Consider the following 17,201-nt stretch of genomic DNA (forward strand, 5'->3'; position numbering starts at 1 on the left):
TAAGGACTGTGTCTCAGCAGGAAGAGGCACTAAGGACTGTGTCTCAGCAGGAAGGGGCACTAAGGACTGTGTCTCAGAGCAGGAAGGGGCACTAAGGACTGTGTCTCAGAGCAGGAAGGGTCACTAAGGACTGTGTCTCAGCAGGAAGGGGCACTAAGGACTGTGCCTCAGAGCAGGAAGGGGCACTAAGGACTGTGCCTCAGAGCAGGAAGAGGCACTAAGGACTGTGTCTCAGCAGGAAGGGGCACTAAGGACTGTGTCTCAGCAGGAAGGGGCACTAAGGACTGTGTCTCAGCAGGAAGAGGCACTAAGGACTGTGTCTCAGCAGGAAGGGGCACTAAGGACTGTGTCTCAGAGCAGGAAGGGGCACTAAGGACTGTGTCTCAGAGCAGGAAGGGTCACTAAGGACTGTGTCTCAGCAGGAAGGGGCACTAAGGACTGTGTCTCAGAGCAGGAAGGGTCACTAAGGACTGTGTCTCAGCAGGAAGGGGTACTAAGGACTGTGTCTCAGCAGGAAGGGGCACTAAGGACTGTGCCTCAGAGCAGGAAGGGGCACTAAGGACTGTGTCTCAGAGCCGGAAGGGGCACTAAGGACTGTGTCTCAGCAGGAAGGGGCTCTAAGGACTGTGTCTCAGAGCCGGAAGGGGCAGGAAGGTGGCCGCAGGCTCTTCTGTCTCTGACCATTAAGAAGAGCAGATGTGCTTTCCAAGCACTATTTCCTCTTTCCCATGGCAGGGATTGTTTTATCTCTTTTTCTCCAGTGTTGCGGGTCATTCGTTTTTACCAGTGGTGCATCGACTTGGGATAAGTCTCTTGTCAGATCCCCTCTCTCTCTAGGCTGGTCCACCATGGACTGGCTTCTCACCCTGCACATCACCTCACAGATCATGTGCCCGCCACCTCACGCGCTGCAAAGGGCCTCTGCCCCACGGGTCCCGTTCAGGAACCTCCTTGAATGGATCTGATTAAAACTTCAGAAGGTGGAAATGGGAGAACCGCTGGGTAAATATAAATGTAGCTTTTCCAATGCAAGGAAGCGGGTGAGCAAGTAGAGGCTGTCAGTTGTATGAGGTTGCAGCAGCGAGGAGTTTGCTATCACAGGGCCTGACATCAGTAAAGGGTCTGGTTTCATAACCAAGTGCACAGACTGAATGGAAAGGAGAGTCCACGGCAGCACCAGGTTGATGGTTGAGCATCAGTCGTGAGGAGCAGCAGAAGCTGGGTTTTGTCTGTCCTCGCCCCTCACAGAGACCGACATGTGGTCAGCCGCCTGAGCTAAGGGCCCGAGCGGCCACTGCCGGCTCGAGCCCTGACTTGGCCCCTGCGCTCTCTGGCTCGCTGGGGTGTCACCTGGAGAAGAGCTTTCCTGACGCTTCCAGAAGGACCGTAAGGAAGCAGGACTCTGAGGCATTGGTGGCAGGGCCCTTTCAGTTGCTTCAGTTGTGTTAGTGCAGAGCGAGCACGGTCTTGTGCTCTTGGGATAATTAAAACACTTGGCATACTTGAAAAAGGAATAATTCCTGCAGTGCTACTCAGCAGCGAGGACTGGCATTGGCATGGAGTAATAGCACGTCGCCCCAGCCGCCTCAGCCCTGGACACGCTGTCTCCCTCTGTGCCTGCTTACAACTTCAGAAGGTGGAAGTGGGAGAATGGATCTCCCAAATCCAGGACTGACCACGACAGTCCGTGTGGCTTTTGTCTGTATGTGGCAGCTTTTACCTTTTACCTGTTACTGGAAAGAAAGGTGGAAACTGGCATTTATGAAGCCCATACGATGTGGCAGTCAAGTGCCTTTATCTGCTTCACACAAGCCTCACCCCCGCTTTATAAACAGGGAAACAGGTTGAGGTGGAAGGACATGCTGGAGGGATGAACACAGGCTGTGACAGGGGGTTTGGAACTCACCGTCACCTCTCGTGTGTTCACACCTGCCTGATGTGGGCTGACAGCCAGAGAACCAGGTTGGGGTACGCAGGGAGTCTGCAGTACAGGAGAGCAGCAGCACGGCATCCCGCCTCACCGCCTCACTGTCATGGGCCCGACAGGGAAAAGTTGGATGATCAAAGTAGGGTCAGGTCTGTCTTGGCCCGTGCATCCCCTCTTGGCCCGTACATCCCCTCTGGTCATGCCCGGGTACTGCCTGCCTTCTGGGGCTTTTTCCCACCACTCTCCTCGCATTCTCCAGACACTCCAGGTCTCCGCTGTAGCCACCCTCTGTGCCAAGGCATTTCCCATTCTACCTGCATCTTGCATTTGATATTATTTGGGTTCAATTTACTTGTTTTATACTATGCATATATATTGTATGAGCATATTACAGTTCTAAATCTCCTAAAATGTCCACAGTTCTGTTTTAGCATAAATGACTTCACCTCAACTTTTAAAAGCCACAGACATTGCCAAAGAGCACAGTGATTTCCTCATGCAGTGTTGCCCCATCTGCTTACACCAGGGCTGGAGCCATTTAGAAATGATGTGCTGCTCATTTCCTCCTGTGTGTGGACAGGAGAAGGTTTCTTGCTCTCTCAGAAAGCTGCTGCAGCGAGTGCTGACTGAGGACATGTCACCTGGTGTGTGTGCAGTCCTGACTGAGGACATATCACCTGGTGTGCGAGCTGCAGTCCTGACTGAGGACATGTCACCTGGTGTGCGAGCTGCAGTCCTGACTGAGGACATGTCACCTGGTGTGCGAGCTGCAGTCCTGACTGAGGACATGTCACCTGGTGTGTGTGCAGCAGTCCTGACTGAGGACATGTCACCTGGTGTGTGGTGTGTGCAGCAGTCCTGACTGAGGATGTGTCACCTGGTGGTCAGGCCAGATTATAAGGCTTGAGTGTCAGTCTAGTTAGGAGATGGTGTGACTTTGGTTAAGGTAGCTATAACGGTCAGTTGTTAAGAGCCTCATCTTGCTTTGTATGTGGTGTGGTTATGAAGACATCAGCCTATGAGCTGTGCTCTCTTGGTGACAGAATAATTAGGAGACCAGGTGCCAAGTTCAATTCCTGACTTCTTCTCCCCATCTAAAAGTAACTAACTCACTCTGCACTCATAGGCCTAGCCAGCTGATGACACTTCCAACCTCAGCTTTATTCTTTTATTTGCTCTACTAGAGGCCCGATGCATGAAATTCGTGCAAAAGTAGACCTTCCCCCAGCTGCCAGCACTGGCTTCCCTCTGGCACCCAGGACCTGGGTTTCCCTCCGGCCACCGGCAGGCACCCGGGCTTCTCTCGCAGCCCTGGCTTCATCTGGAAGGACGTCCAGTTTAATTAGCATATTACACTTTTATTATTATGGATTGTAGCTCCATTTTTTTCACCCTTAAAGTTTATTTTTTTTTCAGGAATCTTATAAATGCCTGGAGGAGGTATACCTTAGCTGTCATTTCCACTGCAGCAAGGATTGGGTGGCTGCTGCTGAAGCAGATCACATCTCTTAAGGCCCAGCCCTGGAAATCCTATGTTATCAGTACCACGTTCTGTACACATTCTGAATTCCATAGTGATTTCTGAGAGATTGTAAATTAGAGTCTAAATTAATTTCCTGATTTAAAGTTTAAAAGTTTATTTTCTTTCTCCATGAATATTTCAAAGAAATTCAGTATTAAGGTAAAGGGTATTTTGAAATATTTTTACAATACAGTGCCTAAATATGTTAGCCTCTATTTTTATAAAGTATATTTTCCTTAACATCAGGAAGCAAAAAAAGGTAATATTTATAATGTATCCTGTAATTCCTTTACTAAGAAAAAATAATTATTTTTAAATTTATTTTATATCTATAAGCACTTCAATAAAATGTTTATCAAAATCATTCACTAGTGCCCTGACTGGTGTTGGTCAGTGGTTAAAGCATTGGCCTGCACACTGGAGGGTGAAGGGTTCGATTCCCAGTCAAGGGCACATACCTGGTTTGCAGTTTTGATCCCCACCCCTGGTCGGGCCAGTGTGGGAGGCAACCAATTGATGTGTCTCTCTCACTTTGATGTTTCTCTCCCTCTTTCCTCTCCTCTCCTCCCCCTCCTCCTCCTCCTCTCGCTCTCCCTTCACCTTCTCCCCGCTCCTCCACTCTCTAAAAATCAATAGGAAACATAGTGAAGATTTAGAAAATAATAATTCACTAGAGAATTAGAACAATTACTGGTTTTGTTTCTTTGCTTTATGAGGCTAATTAAGAGAATATGGCCCTAGCCCAGCAGTTCTCAACCTGTGGGTCGTGACCCCTTGGGGGGTCGAACTATCCTTTCACAGGGGTCGCCTAAGACCATCGGAAAACATATATAATTACATATTGTTTTTGTGATTAATCACTATGCTTTAATTATGTTCAATTTGTAACAATGAAAATACATCCTGCATATCAGATATTTACATTACGATTCATAACAGTAGCAAAATTACAGTTATGAAGTAGCAACGAAAATAATTTTATGGTTGGGGGTCACCACAACATAAGGAACTGTATTAAAGGGCCGCGGCATTAGGAAGGTTGGGAAGCACTGCCCTAGCCAGTTTGGCTCTGAGGATAAAGCAATGGCCTGTGGACCAAAGGGTGGGTTCAATTCCAGTCAAGGGCATGTACCTCCGTTGCAGGCTCCTCCCCAGCCTGGGCCCTGGTCAGGGCATGTGCAGGAGGCAACCAATCAATGTGTTTCTTTCACATCAGTATTTCTCTCTGTCTTTCTCTCTCCCACTCTCTCTAAAAAATCAATGGAAAAATATCCTCTGGTGAGGATTAAAAAAAAAAGAGAGAGAGAGAATATGAAATTGTGTTAAAGAAAAGAGTAGCCTCTTCAGGAAATGATTAAATTACTTGAACATTTCAAATATATTACATTCTCTATTTTAGAAGGCTTTGAAGGATTTTTTAAAAAAGAAATAAAGCAAGACAAATAATTTTATGACTACACAACCTAAACAGAACAATTTATTTTATGATTTCCAAAGTATATTATAAGGTCTGCTTCCTAACAGATTCAGTATAAATTAAAGAGATTGATACAGGTGTTCCTGTAGTTCTTAGAAAAAGCATGGACGTCAGTGGAAAAGAGTAATAAAAAGTGATTTATCCTTCATTTCCTTCATGTTTGTGTGTCTGTTTATGTGTATGTGTTAAGATTATGAGTACTGTATTGTTTTATGTATGATTATTCTTTAGCATGTACTTAACTGATAACATAGTAAAGAAGATTATTAAAGCTACTTGACTCTTAGTTTTAATGTAAGAATCTTAGCATAGTTTCATACTGTCTAGAGCAGCCGTGGGCAAACTACAGCCCGCGGGCCAGATCCGGCCCGTTTGAAATGAATAAAACTAAAAAAAAAAAAAGACCGTACCCTTTTATGTAATGATGTTTACTTTGAATTTATATTAGTTCACACAAACACTCCATCCATGCTTTTGTTCCGGCCCTCCGGTCCAGTTTAAGAACCCATTGTGGCCCTTGAGTCAAAAAGTTTGCCCACACCTGGTCTAGAGTCTGGAATTATTTGGCTTTGAGAAATCTTGATTTTTTTTTTTTTAAGGAATAGTCCCATGATTAGCTGATTTTTATATCTGCTCAAAGATCTTTTTTTTGAGAAAAGGGTCATTTTTATTATCTAATTCTAAATGGAGCATCACAAACATAGATTTAAAATAGTAAAACCTTCATCTAAACATTTTCTACTCAGGAGATGAGACTTCAGAGGTTATTAGAAAGAATCTAGCTACTATAAAAATTATTTTTATAGCCACTGGAGTAGCTGTTGTTCTTGATTTCAGCTCTCGAGTTTTATCATTTTGAGTTTTGTTGTTATCTTCCTAATAGCTAAGTTTATTAGGATAATATTAAGCATTTTAAATAGGCAATACTACTGGTAAATATTGAAAATGCATTCGTTTAATTTTGGTTGTGTGGTTTACAAACATACAAATCAGGAACTTTATAAGAGATTTCTAGGACCAAACTAATCCAGAAGTAACCAGATTAAATGTCTGCCATAAAATTATTTTTCTTTCCTTCCCAGGTTTACCTCCATTTCTCAGTGTGAGACTTTTCATCATTAAGATGAGTTGAGTATAGATTTCAATTAACGTTCTTCCTAAGTGATAAGGATGTAGACTTAGCTGGACAAGACTAACCATCTTAGCATTATACTGCGGGCCCCATAGGTAAGGTTCAGTGAGCCTTTCCATGCTATTGGTTCCTTGACATTTTCTGACCATTTATTTATTTCTGATTAAAACTCCAGGGTATTTAAGACTGAGAAAGTCTATCATGGGCTCCAAACACATAGGAAATATGGGCATGTTATTTCAGGTTGATTGCTGTTCATACATCTGTTTTTAATAATGAGCTATCCTCTAAATCCCAGGTTAGAGCTGGAACTTTAATCATTTTTGTCCAAGTGGGACCAAACAAGATTTAAGTGAAAATCTTTTAGTATTTTGCATTTAAAATGTTACCTTAAATATTGATTCACCTGCTCTTCACATTAGTTTTATCTGACATACAAACATAAATATATAATTAGGAAATTATTTCATTATAATTGTTCTTTTACTATCTAAAAGTGGTGAGCACTATTCAACATGATTAAAGGTTATCAATTTTTAAGAAGTAAAATTCTTGGCCTCTTTATGTACTTTCTATGTTAAGCGTATAAAAAGTAAAGTTATTAAACTTCTGGTGAGCAGAGAATGAATCTCAAGTCTTCCAAAAATTATGGATTAGGGATAATATAACACAGCCCTAAAACCCAGCATTCATATTACATCAAGATACCATCTTAAAATTGAGCTCTACAACGTAGTATTGTATAGATATGGTGAAATAATCACTACCTTCCAGTGGAGGTTAAATGAGGACATTGACTTTGATTATGAGCCATCTAGATTTTTAACTCGCCTTACATCAGTGAAAGTTCTTTTCCCTAAACCTGCTTATCTGTCTTGACTATGTCTTGAGAAATTCAAAGTCCTTACGAAGCTTGTATGATTTGCTTTGGAATCAGATTCTGTTTTAATTTTTATAGTAGCAAGGCAAGTCAGTTTGAAAAACACTGTCACTTTCTTTCTGAACAAGTTGTTTAACTTGTGGTTCATCACTTAGAAAGCACATTGGCCTACTTAAAAAACACCATATGCATTAATAATATCCAGGTTAGCTCAGGTTTAAGCCTTTTAGTGCCGGGGAGCGCAATCGAGCTCCTCCTGTCTTTCACCAAAAGTGCCAGGAGCGCTATCGCGCTCCTCCTGCAGTGTCACTGTTAGATGCTAGTAGTTCACTCTTTATTGACAGATGGCACCTAAGTGCAGATTACTTATGATGCCGAATGTTTGTAGTAGTTCTAAAATTGACCACTGGCATTTATCTGCCTAATTTTTTACAGGTACTACGATTTTATGAAGTTTACTCAGATTTTGTAGCCCTAAAGCTTCGAAATGGCGCCCAGTTCTAAGTCTGCTTTTATTAGTGATGATGATATTACTAAATATGTCAATTCTTGCTGTGAAGATGATGATTTTGTGGAAGATATTGGAGAAGGGTGTCCCTCTATTTTAACATTATATGTTTTGTTCAAAATTTTTTTTCTACTAGTATTTCATAATACAATCAGCAAACAATATATGTCACAGATGAAAACAAATGTAGTAAAGGTTTCCTTAAGTCTTTGAATATGTAACTTCATTTACTTGCGATTCATAATTTTTTTCCTAAACTGCTGTAAAATCAGCAAAAATGCCTTGGCAATTTTAGCATAGTTCCTAGGATATTGGTTGGCACTCAAAGGGTTAAAGAAAGCCTGATGCATAGGAAAACGAGTCTCCAAAAATTATTAATTAGGGGGTAATTATTTACATGTTCAAATAACATAAAATGCAGATTCTTTTTGTTAAGATATCTGCCTAGAGTTACAAAATTAGATTATAAATTAGATTGACCGTAATTTCAAGAATATTTTTGTCCCAGGTGGCGTGGCTCAGTGGTTGATCATTGACCTATGAACCAGGAGATCAATGTTCAATTCCCGGTTGGGGCAGATGCCCGAGTTGAGGGCTCAATCCCTAGTAGGGGGCATGCAGGAGGCAACCGATCGATGATTCACTCTCATCATTGATGTTTATATCTCTCTCTCCTTCTCTGATATCAATAAAAATATATTTTTTAGAAAGAACACTTCTGTAAGGATTAAGCCTTGTATTACTCTTGGGTAAGACTACTCTTCTTAAGTGAATATCAGTGTGCTAAGAAGTGATTGTTTTTGTGCAATAGAAGAAGAAATTGGGATTTACTAACTGCTCTTTCTCTCTTCTTGACAGATTTAGAAATGGCTGTTGCATATTGGAATTTAGTATTATCTGGAAGGTTTAAGTTTTTAGACCTGTGGAACACCTTTTTATTGGTAAGTGCCCTCCTGCTTCTTGCCGTGTGAGCCAGTGTGCAGTGGGGTCAGCAGGTGGTGCGGCTGTGCGTTTTATCTCACCAGAGTATTGCATGTGGGCCTTGTGAAACCAGAGCCCTGTGCCTGGATCCCCAGGTCGCTGACAGGCTGCCACATAGTTCTGCCACCTGTAGAGTGCGGCAGCCCCCGAGTTTCAGGCCGGGCTGCTCCTTCTGGGCTGGCGTTTCAGATGCCGGATTGTATCGTCCAGGGGAACTCTGCCACTGTGTGGGGTCATAGTCTGGTTCCATTTTAAGATGTATTTTATGATGCCTAGCAGGGAAGGAGGGCATAGCTGGCCCCTTTAGGAGAGAGCCCGTCTATGCTGGAGGCCGGCATTCCAGTCATCTGGGCCTCTTAGTGAGAGGGCTCCTTTCAGTGTGACACAAGGGAAGCTGGTGTAGCTTTGGGCTGTTTGAGTGTGTGGAATACAAGGACACATCCAGACTCCAAAACAGACAATTGTGATACTAGATGTGCCCAGATCTTCCTTATCGGCTCCATCTGTGATGTGAGAGGAGCCCTGACCTGGCTGAGGACAAGCCCCTCCACTGAGAACAGTTGAATTTCAAGACCCTCCTTGGAGTAGCATGATAATGCCTACGTTCAACTTAATAACAACAGGTCACATTTTCTTGTTTTGTGACCAGTAACCTCAGTTGCAGACATTCCCCTGAGAACCTGCACTCATATTTTTAAAAAATAGCTTTTTGTATGTTTTTACTGATTTAGGAGAGGAAGGGGGAGAGAGAAACATCAATGATGAGAGATAATCTTTGATCAGCTGCCTTCTGCACACCCCACACTGGGGATTGGGCCCACAACCCAGGCGTGTGCCCTGACCAGGAATCAAACCGTGACCTCCTGGTTCATAGGTCGACACTTAACCACTGAGCAACACCGGCCTAGCGGCTCTCACATCTTTTTAACAGCAACACTGGGAACAGCCAGTGTCCGTAAGCAGGAGAGTAGGTAAAAACTCAGAGTATAAATGCATAGAATACAACTTACTCTGAGGAGAACAAGAACGACTCAATCGAGATTTACATGCAGTAGGCTGGATACATTTCAAACACAGTTTTCTTATGCTATTTACTCCTCACCCAATTATGTACTGAGATCACTAGCATACCTGAGAGTTACGTCTGTCTTAAATCTGGTGGTTTTCTTCTCTTACATATTAGGAACATCACAAAAGGTCAATCCCAAGGGACACTTGGAATCTACTGCTGGATTTTGGAAATATGATTGCAGATGACATGTCTAACTATGACGAAGAAGGTACGAGAAGTTGAAGTTGTAGCACTTTGGGTGATTGCCAAAAATGCTGATATGTATGTTAACTTCTCCTGCCCTAGAGCACAGGACGGTGATGGCAACACAGACGCTGGGGTCAGACAAACCCGAGAATAGAGGACAGTAATGGTGACACAGACACTGGGGTCAGGTAAACCTGAGAATAGAGGACAGTGATGGTGACACAGACAGTGGGTCAGACAAACCCGAGAATAGAGGACAGTGATGGTGACACAGACAGTGGGTCAGACAAACCTGAGAATAGAGGACAGTGATGGTGACACAGACAGTGGGTCAGGTAAACCCGAGAATAGAGGACAGTGATGGTGACACAGACACTGGGGTCAGACGACCCAGTTGACTCCTGGCTTTCCCCCATTGCTGAAATGGAGGTGATGATGAAAATAATAGTATCCACTTCATTATATCTTATAAATCACACAAAAGAAAAACAGGATTTCATGTTTATTTAATCACGAAGACAACTCTCTAAATTAAACCATTTAAAATATGGGCGTGCAAAGAGCCCCTGGCAGAATTTAGAACCAGACAGGTGTTTGGAAAATGTGCTCCAGGGACGTAATCCCATTTGGGGCCTCAGGTCGTTAGGCTGTTTGAGCTATTTGATGAGTCCACTTACATTTCCCTACATGAACATAACTTCACACCTAGCAGCCCCTGCCCCAGTGTTTCAGGGCACTCTGTTGGGAACATGTGAATGCCTCTGCATGTGCTGCATTTGGAAGGGAATGCTCTCTCTCCGCACCCCACCCACTGGCTGCTTCCTCGGTGCCCAGTGAGGAGGTGATGTGCTCTGGGACAGCCTCCTCCCCACCCTGGTGGTAGCTGCCAGGGCAAGTGTCTGTGTCTCTGTCCTCAGCTCCACTCCTTCCCTAGCAAAGTAGGCAGCTCGTCAGTGGGTGAGTAGTTGACTTCAGACAGAAGCCCAGCTTTCAGGAGCCTTTGCTGGTGGGTGAGATAGGGCACGTCTACATAGAAAGGAGCCAAAATGTAAAGTAGTCAGTATGTGGCTGGCCACTGGGTGGTGTCCGAATATCCTGGGCGTTTAGGGGGCCACTTGGATTGGGTGAGGTACTGGCTCAGGAAGAATGCAGCATCCCTGGTGGAGGGAAGCAGCTGCATTTCTCACCTGGTCCTGACTGCCTGGTGCAGAGGCTGAGAACCGTGAGGCTGCAGTGGGAACACCGGGCCAGATAGCCCTGTGTGCTACCATCGTTAGCAAGGGCCATGGCCACACAAGCACACCAGTATCTGCCGGCCCTGGTCCAGCTAAAGCAGAGAAGTGGGTGACTTCAGCAGTTAAGTGAAGCACAAGCTGTGAAAACTAAAAATCATTTGAGGTTTTGAACTGTAAGTGTTAGATTATGAAAACAGTGCTTTGAATAAAAATATTGCTCTAAATGTAAATTTTTTAAAAATCTGTTTGTTTTTAGGAGCATGGCCTGTTCTTATAGATGATTTCGTAGAATATGCACGGCCCGTGGTCACAGGTGGCAAACACAGCCCTTTCTAGGCAGAAAATGAACATGGATTAGGATTGTAAGATGAACTGCCACCTGCAAGGAGACATTTTGGTCAGTTTCTGTGCACATATGTCACTGATTTCAGAAGCCGTGGAACTGGAACGAGCATCTCACTCTGCCTGAAGGAACGGTGGCTGAGCCTGGACTCCGTAGGAGACCCTCAGGAAAGAGCTGCTGTGGAATGTCCGCAGACGGATCGCATCGCTGCTGCTTTAGGAGATTTCTGCATGATTTTTATATTTATGAAAAAGCACCTAGAGCCTGTTAGCAGGACTGCAGAGCATGCTGATAATTCATGATTTCAGGTGAACACCAGCAGTTACCACACTCCGCTGAATTATATTGTAATTACACTTAAAAAAAGTACTTATGTCCTTGGTAGGATGTTATATTTTTATATAGTCAAAGCTAAAGTGTGTGCCCAGAAGGAAATGATCTTGTGGATTCTAACATTTTTTTAAACTTGGTGCCAGGAATTCAAGATTTATATTTTTTGAATTATCGAATATCTAGATTTATCAGATCTATTTTTGTTTTAATTTTCTCTAGATGTTCATCTGAAAATCATTTTATAGTTTTTAATAGCCATTAGTTTCCAAAGCAATGGCACATGTATGTGATAATTCCAGGAAGTTTTATTTTAAACAGCTTGCAAGTCAGCAGGTCTATTTTACTTCTAATAATGTCATTTGAACTTCCTAAGAAGTTTCGTAAACTATGTTTTTTTAAAAAAAATGTATTTTATTACACTTTAAAGGACGTTTTCCATGAAGAATATTTCTTTTATGAATGATGAATTATAGATTTAAAAATCAAGTGAGTCGGTTCCTTTCACATATCTGTAATCTCCATAATGTCCACTCTCCAGCCCTTCATATGGTTGTACACATTTGGGAGCTAACATACACTTTATTGTCCAAAAAACCCAAAAACCAAGCCAGAAACCTTCATCTCATTTGTGAGCTGCAGTCTGTCTTTGCCTCACGTTGCCCGCCACTTTTCCTGGTGTTTGCCTTGTCAAAGAGAACCATCCCGCGGCACAGGGATATGTGGGGGTTCTGTGTGCAGGTTTGAAAAATCACGGTGTGGACCCTACCTCATATTTGAGAAGATCTTCCTGCCACGCGTGTGCCCGCTGCCCTGCCCGCAGCCTGGTTTAGGAGACAAGTGAATTGGGGTTATTTCCGCACAGGAAATTCACTCAGATTTCCTGTAAACAGAAAGTGTGCCTAAAATGTGTCATTTTGATTTGACTTCCAAAAGTGTGATTCACTGTGTTTTAGGAAGTGCCCATGTGCAACACAAGGTTTGCGTATACTTACTCTATGTGAACTATTTATACTTTTGAATAGAAGTCTTTCAAAGAGGGCAGCAGGCAGTGGAGGATTGGAAAGGGGGCTGAGGCCTGGAGACCACAGGCTAAGCTGGGGTCACCGGCCCATGACTAGGTGCAGGGCCCAGGCAAGTCACTTCACCTCTCCCAGGCTGCCACTTCCATGTCTATAAAAGGAAAAGCAAGGCCAGCTCTATCTGTAAGTCTGTGATTCTAAGAGAGCATTTATTTTATATTATGAAAGCTAGCTTTAATAAAAACCTCAGCAAATATAAAGCATCCTTCAGGCTTCATGCATTCTTGACATGTAAGTGTTCTGCTCAGAGACTTATTCTTAAGGTTTAAAGTTACATGAGGAAAAAATGTTCTATGGGCTCAGTAGATATCAAAACATTAGTAATGGGACTAAGGGTCTTCAAAAAACTGTGGGTTTCTTTTTCTCCTATGATATACATTTAAGTCATGCATGCCACAAAACTGCTAAGGACTTTGGAAACATTAAAATAAATTATTTTCTCTGGTGTGGTGTACTTTTAATTCTACCCTCGGTTATTCCAGTACTCACCACTAGATGTCAGCCTCTTCATCAGTCATGAGTGGCCACCTACAGGAAAGCCACCTCCATAGCCCAGGGACAGGGACATTCCCCCCTGTGCCCAGCCTGCCACCCTAGTTAAGTGGTCATGTCCCAACATTGGCAGCTGCAGTCATTTAGGTTTTTTTAAGTGTCACATCGTGGCACTTAATATGGTTTTCATGTGGAAAATTACAGATCTCATAATACACAGCCCTTGAGTTGATAGGAATTATATAACCAGGATACACTGAAATGCAAGCTATAGATATATTGAAAAGACACAAATTAACCAAGCACAATAGGTTTAATAAGTATAATGAATGCCTTCATACAGTGCCTGCCAAGAATTTTTGGAATAGATGTCGTCTCTTTTTTTGTCCTGGTGGCACGATGCAGGCCATTGTGTTATTTTAACTCAGTAAAAGTTTAAGCGTCATGTGCCTATCGCGGACTTCAGGCTCCTTGGAGGCAGAGCCGGTTTTTTCCGTTAGTTGCTGCATCCACACAGTCAGGGCTCAGTAAACGTTGCACGAACCCCTCAGTGAACTCATCTCACCTCTTCCTGTTTGCTGACACAGGCCACATAGTATGGAGTTGCTTCTGGCATCTGCAATAAAGGTTTCCACTGCCTCAGAATTAGCAAGTGAATCTCACCCTAGACTATACCTCTGCCCTCCACGATACATGTGCCTGCCCAATGGTGCTGTTCTACCTACAGTGGGAGTTGTCTAAAAAAGGACTGCTGTCGTCTGTCTGGTCCTGGTGGATAAGGAATCTGCATACCCAGAAATCCAAGGTTGTCTGTACTGGCTTTTTGTTGTTGTTGTTAAAATATATTTTATTGATTTTTTACAGCGAGGAAGGGGGAGGGATAGAGTTAGAAACATCGATGAGAGAGAAACGTCAATCAGCTGCCTCCTGCACACCCCCCACTGGGGATGTGCCTGCAGCCAAGGCACATGCCCTCGACCAGAATCGAACCTGGGACCCTTCAGTCCGCAGGCTGACGCTCTATTCACTGAGCCAAACAGGTGAAGTCCTGGCTTTTAAAGGACTATTTGCTTCAGGATCTCTCAGAACTGTGCTAGCTGGAATCATGTTCCAGAACCTCATTTTTAACAAGGGCCGTTACAGTGCTATGTGTTCATTTAAGTGCATCCTAGCATCCTCTTATTATTGAAAGAAATTCCATTTTTAGCAGATGTGTTTCTGAAGCCCAGGTGTGATGCCCTCCCCCTTCTGGCATGATGTGCACCCAGGTCCTGCGGACAAGGGGGAAGCACGGTCCCAGTGGGGGCAGTCACTCGAGGGCCTGGGACAGTGAGATGACTGCTTCCTAACGCCTTGTTTCAACTCAAGATACCTGGTTTAGACATCCCATCTACCTCCCCCCCCTCCTCTCCCCGCCAGCCTCTTCATCTCTTTGAATGTTCTTGTGAACGGACAGAGTGTTTATTTAAGCACCCGGTGCTGATGGATGGCACCATCACAGATGCCACGCCAAAGCTCTGCTCTGTGCTCACATGCATTGCCACCTGAAGCCTGGGTATTTGGAGCCTTTTGTTGAACATTGAATTGTGAGAACACTTCGTAATCTTTCCCCCTGGGGCCAGGTATGCTTTGTTCTTTACCCTCTGCATTTTTTCGGTGTTCTATCAGAAACACGTTTTATAATACAAAAAGTTTTCCCCAAAATGGAACCATGATGGATGAATCTCACCATCATGCTAAGTAAAAGAAACCAGACACAAAAGGCTACATATGCATAACTCTTAAAAATTCTGGAAAAAGCAAAACTATAGAGACAGAAAGCAGGAAAGTGGTTGCCTGGGGGTGTGATGGGGGGAACGGAGCAGATGGGCAACAGGGACTTGGGGGTGACAGAAGTGTTCTAAAACAGGTCTGTGATGTGACGCACAGCAGTGTCCCTTTGCACAAGCTCATCAGACTGTGCTCGGGACATGAGAGAATTTCCCGGTGTGTAAATTACACTTTAAAGCATTTAGAAATGAGTGCATTTCTCCAAGGATGCTGTGCAAAGACTCACACTGGAAAGCCATTGCGTTTGGGAGAGCGTCGGGAGTTGCCCTGGACGCTGCCTAGATGCTCTGGGAAAGCCGCAGGCTCCTCTGTGGAAGAGCTTGTGTCTGTCCAGACGCTGAAGGAAGCTGACACTTCCACGTGGCTCTTCAGAAGGCGCTGTGAGCTGCGGGGTCCAGGAAGGTTTTCTCATTGGTGCCACCTGCAGACAGGAAAGCAGTGCTTGGCCATTTGAGTAGGCTCTTGACAGTGACACAATGACCAGAACGGAGGTCAGCGGGGTGGACTGAGGGCTGCTGCTGCCGCGAAGCAACAGAGGCTGGACGTGCTCAGCAGCTGGGCGGACAGAGGAGCTGCTCCGCAATGGAGAAATTTCAGGCTGCGATGCTGCTGGGCAGTGTTGGGGACGCTCTCGGTTACAGAAACGCCCGCAAGGAGAACAGTGCTTCAGGCACAAAGATCCAGGAGGACCTGCAAAAACTCGGGGGGCTGGACCACCTGGTGCTCTCACCAGAGAAGTGGCCTGTGAGTGACAACACCATCATGCACCTGGCGACGGCCAGGGCCCTCACCACAGGTAAGGCTCGGCCCCTGCCCCTCAGTGTGTCCGGTGAACCCGAGCTCTTGTGGTAAGCACTGGGGCTTTGAAGGCGCTGTGGCGATTCAGCTATGGTGTCACCCAGTGCCACTGCTAAAGTGGCCATTTAACATACACCAGCGTCCCTCCGCAAATCGGACGTGCCACAGCTCATGTTTCTCATGCAGTCTTTTTGGATGGCAATATTCTTTCACTCTGCTTATCTGCAGAGTCGGTGTCTTAAATACTTTCATTTGTAAAGTGTTTACTAAGCTGAGCTCTGTCTCTGGAATTAAATTCAATTAAATCTGACTTTGGGGCTGTTCCTGGTGAGGGCTCAACTTTTCACTGCAGATATTAAGCTTTCTTCTGGATTTATTTCAAAAGAATATAAAGTAACATGCCAGTTTTGAAACTTGGACAAATGAAGGTAATATTGTTTGGGGACTACTTCTAAATTCCACTGAAATAGGGTTGAAATGCCAGCTACCAAAATATGACTTAGCTTGGATTGTTGCTTATATATAAGTATGTCCTAAGAAAATGCTATAAAATTGGTTGAATTTGGGGAATGGGGAAACAAAGTTGATTGAAATATTCTTTAAACAGGTTGGTTTAGGATCAACATGTTTTTATATGAATTTCAGATAAACGTATAAATATGTAGCACTATTTTTCTACACATGATTTGCTCTTTGAAACCCTGTGTTATTAGTATGTCGCTGCAAAATTAAAGCCTGAGAGTGACTGTTAAGTCAATGAAATCTCACTTATGAGCTCACCTCACCACTCCATGGGGCTGCTGTGAGCACGCTCGATTTAGTTCTGTGGTCATCGCACAAGAATGCCATCTACTTTGTGACCGGTTCCTAAATAGCTAGGGGCAGAGCTAAAGCACCATAGATATGATAAAGTGTCACCGCGTGTTGAAAATGGTGAGGTGTCTTTCTGAGTCTACACGGCTGTGGCATCCAAATGTTGCCTGCCTGTTTTCAGGAAGGTCCCATGGGCTTGGTGTTTAACAGTGCTCAGTAGCATTCCAGCAGCCATGCCCACCCCCAGGCATGGAGAGCATGGCTTTCAAAACAAAAGCATGGCTTGTTTCAGGTGCACGCAGCCGGTCCATACGCTTACACTTTGCTTCCTTCATTCGTGCCTGACGGATGCTGTATGCGCGCAGTCCACAGTCCACGCGTCCTCTCATGCTTGCCCTCATGGTGTTTGCCCTCATCTCCATGAGCGCTTCAGTAAGGTTTTGTGCGTGGCAGGATCCACAACGTGTCTCTGTCCTGTACAGTACCTGGCACAGATTGGGGCACCTCTGACCATAACCTGCTCTCTGAGGTTAGATGGGGTCAAGTCCTGTTGGCAGAAATAGGACCTAATTTGCCCTCCACGTGAAATGTAT

At 44.2% G+C, this 17,201-nt stretch overlaps 2 protein-coding genes across 4 annotated transcripts in view; both read left to right on the forward strand.

The window, feature by feature from the left end:
- The window catches only part of DCUN1D2 (defective in cullin neddylation 1 domain containing 2), a 34,166-nt gene extending 21,046 nt beyond the window's left edge, over positions 1 to 13,120 (forward strand). The window contains 3 exon segments of the mRNA XM_036297496.1: positions 8,305 to 8,387; positions 9,611 to 9,707; positions 11,177 to 13,120. Of these exon segments, the coding sequence (XP_036153389.1) occupies positions 8,305 to 8,387; positions 9,611 to 9,707; positions 11,177 to 11,256 (260 nt within the window). The 3' untranslated portion in view covers positions 11,257 to 13,120.
- Positions 13,121 to 15,389: 2,269 nt separating this feature from the next.
- The window catches only part of LOC118651456 (protein ADP-ribosylarginine hydrolase-like protein 1), a 40,341-nt gene continuing 38,529 nt past the window's right edge, over positions 15,390 to 17,201 (forward strand). For 2 of the 3 annotated variants that reach the window (XM_036300640.1, XM_036300642.1), the window contains exon 1: positions 15,390 to 15,793. In XM_036300640.1, the coding sequence (XP_036156533.1) occupies positions 15,580 to 15,793 (214 nt within the window). In that variant the 5' untranslated portion in view covers positions 15,390 to 15,579. The remainder of the gene's footprint in view (positions 15,794 to 17,201) is intronic. The other variant, XM_036300641.1, reaches the window with a different exon arrangement.

This window comes from Myotis myotis, unplaced genomic scaffold (assembly GCF_014108235.1).
Source record: "Myotis myotis isolate mMyoMyo1 unplaced genomic scaffold, mMyoMyo1.p scaffold_m19_p_3, whole genome shotgun sequence".
Lineage (NCBI taxonomy): Eukaryota > Metazoa > Chordata > Mammalia > Chiroptera > Vespertilionidae > Myotis > Myotis myotis.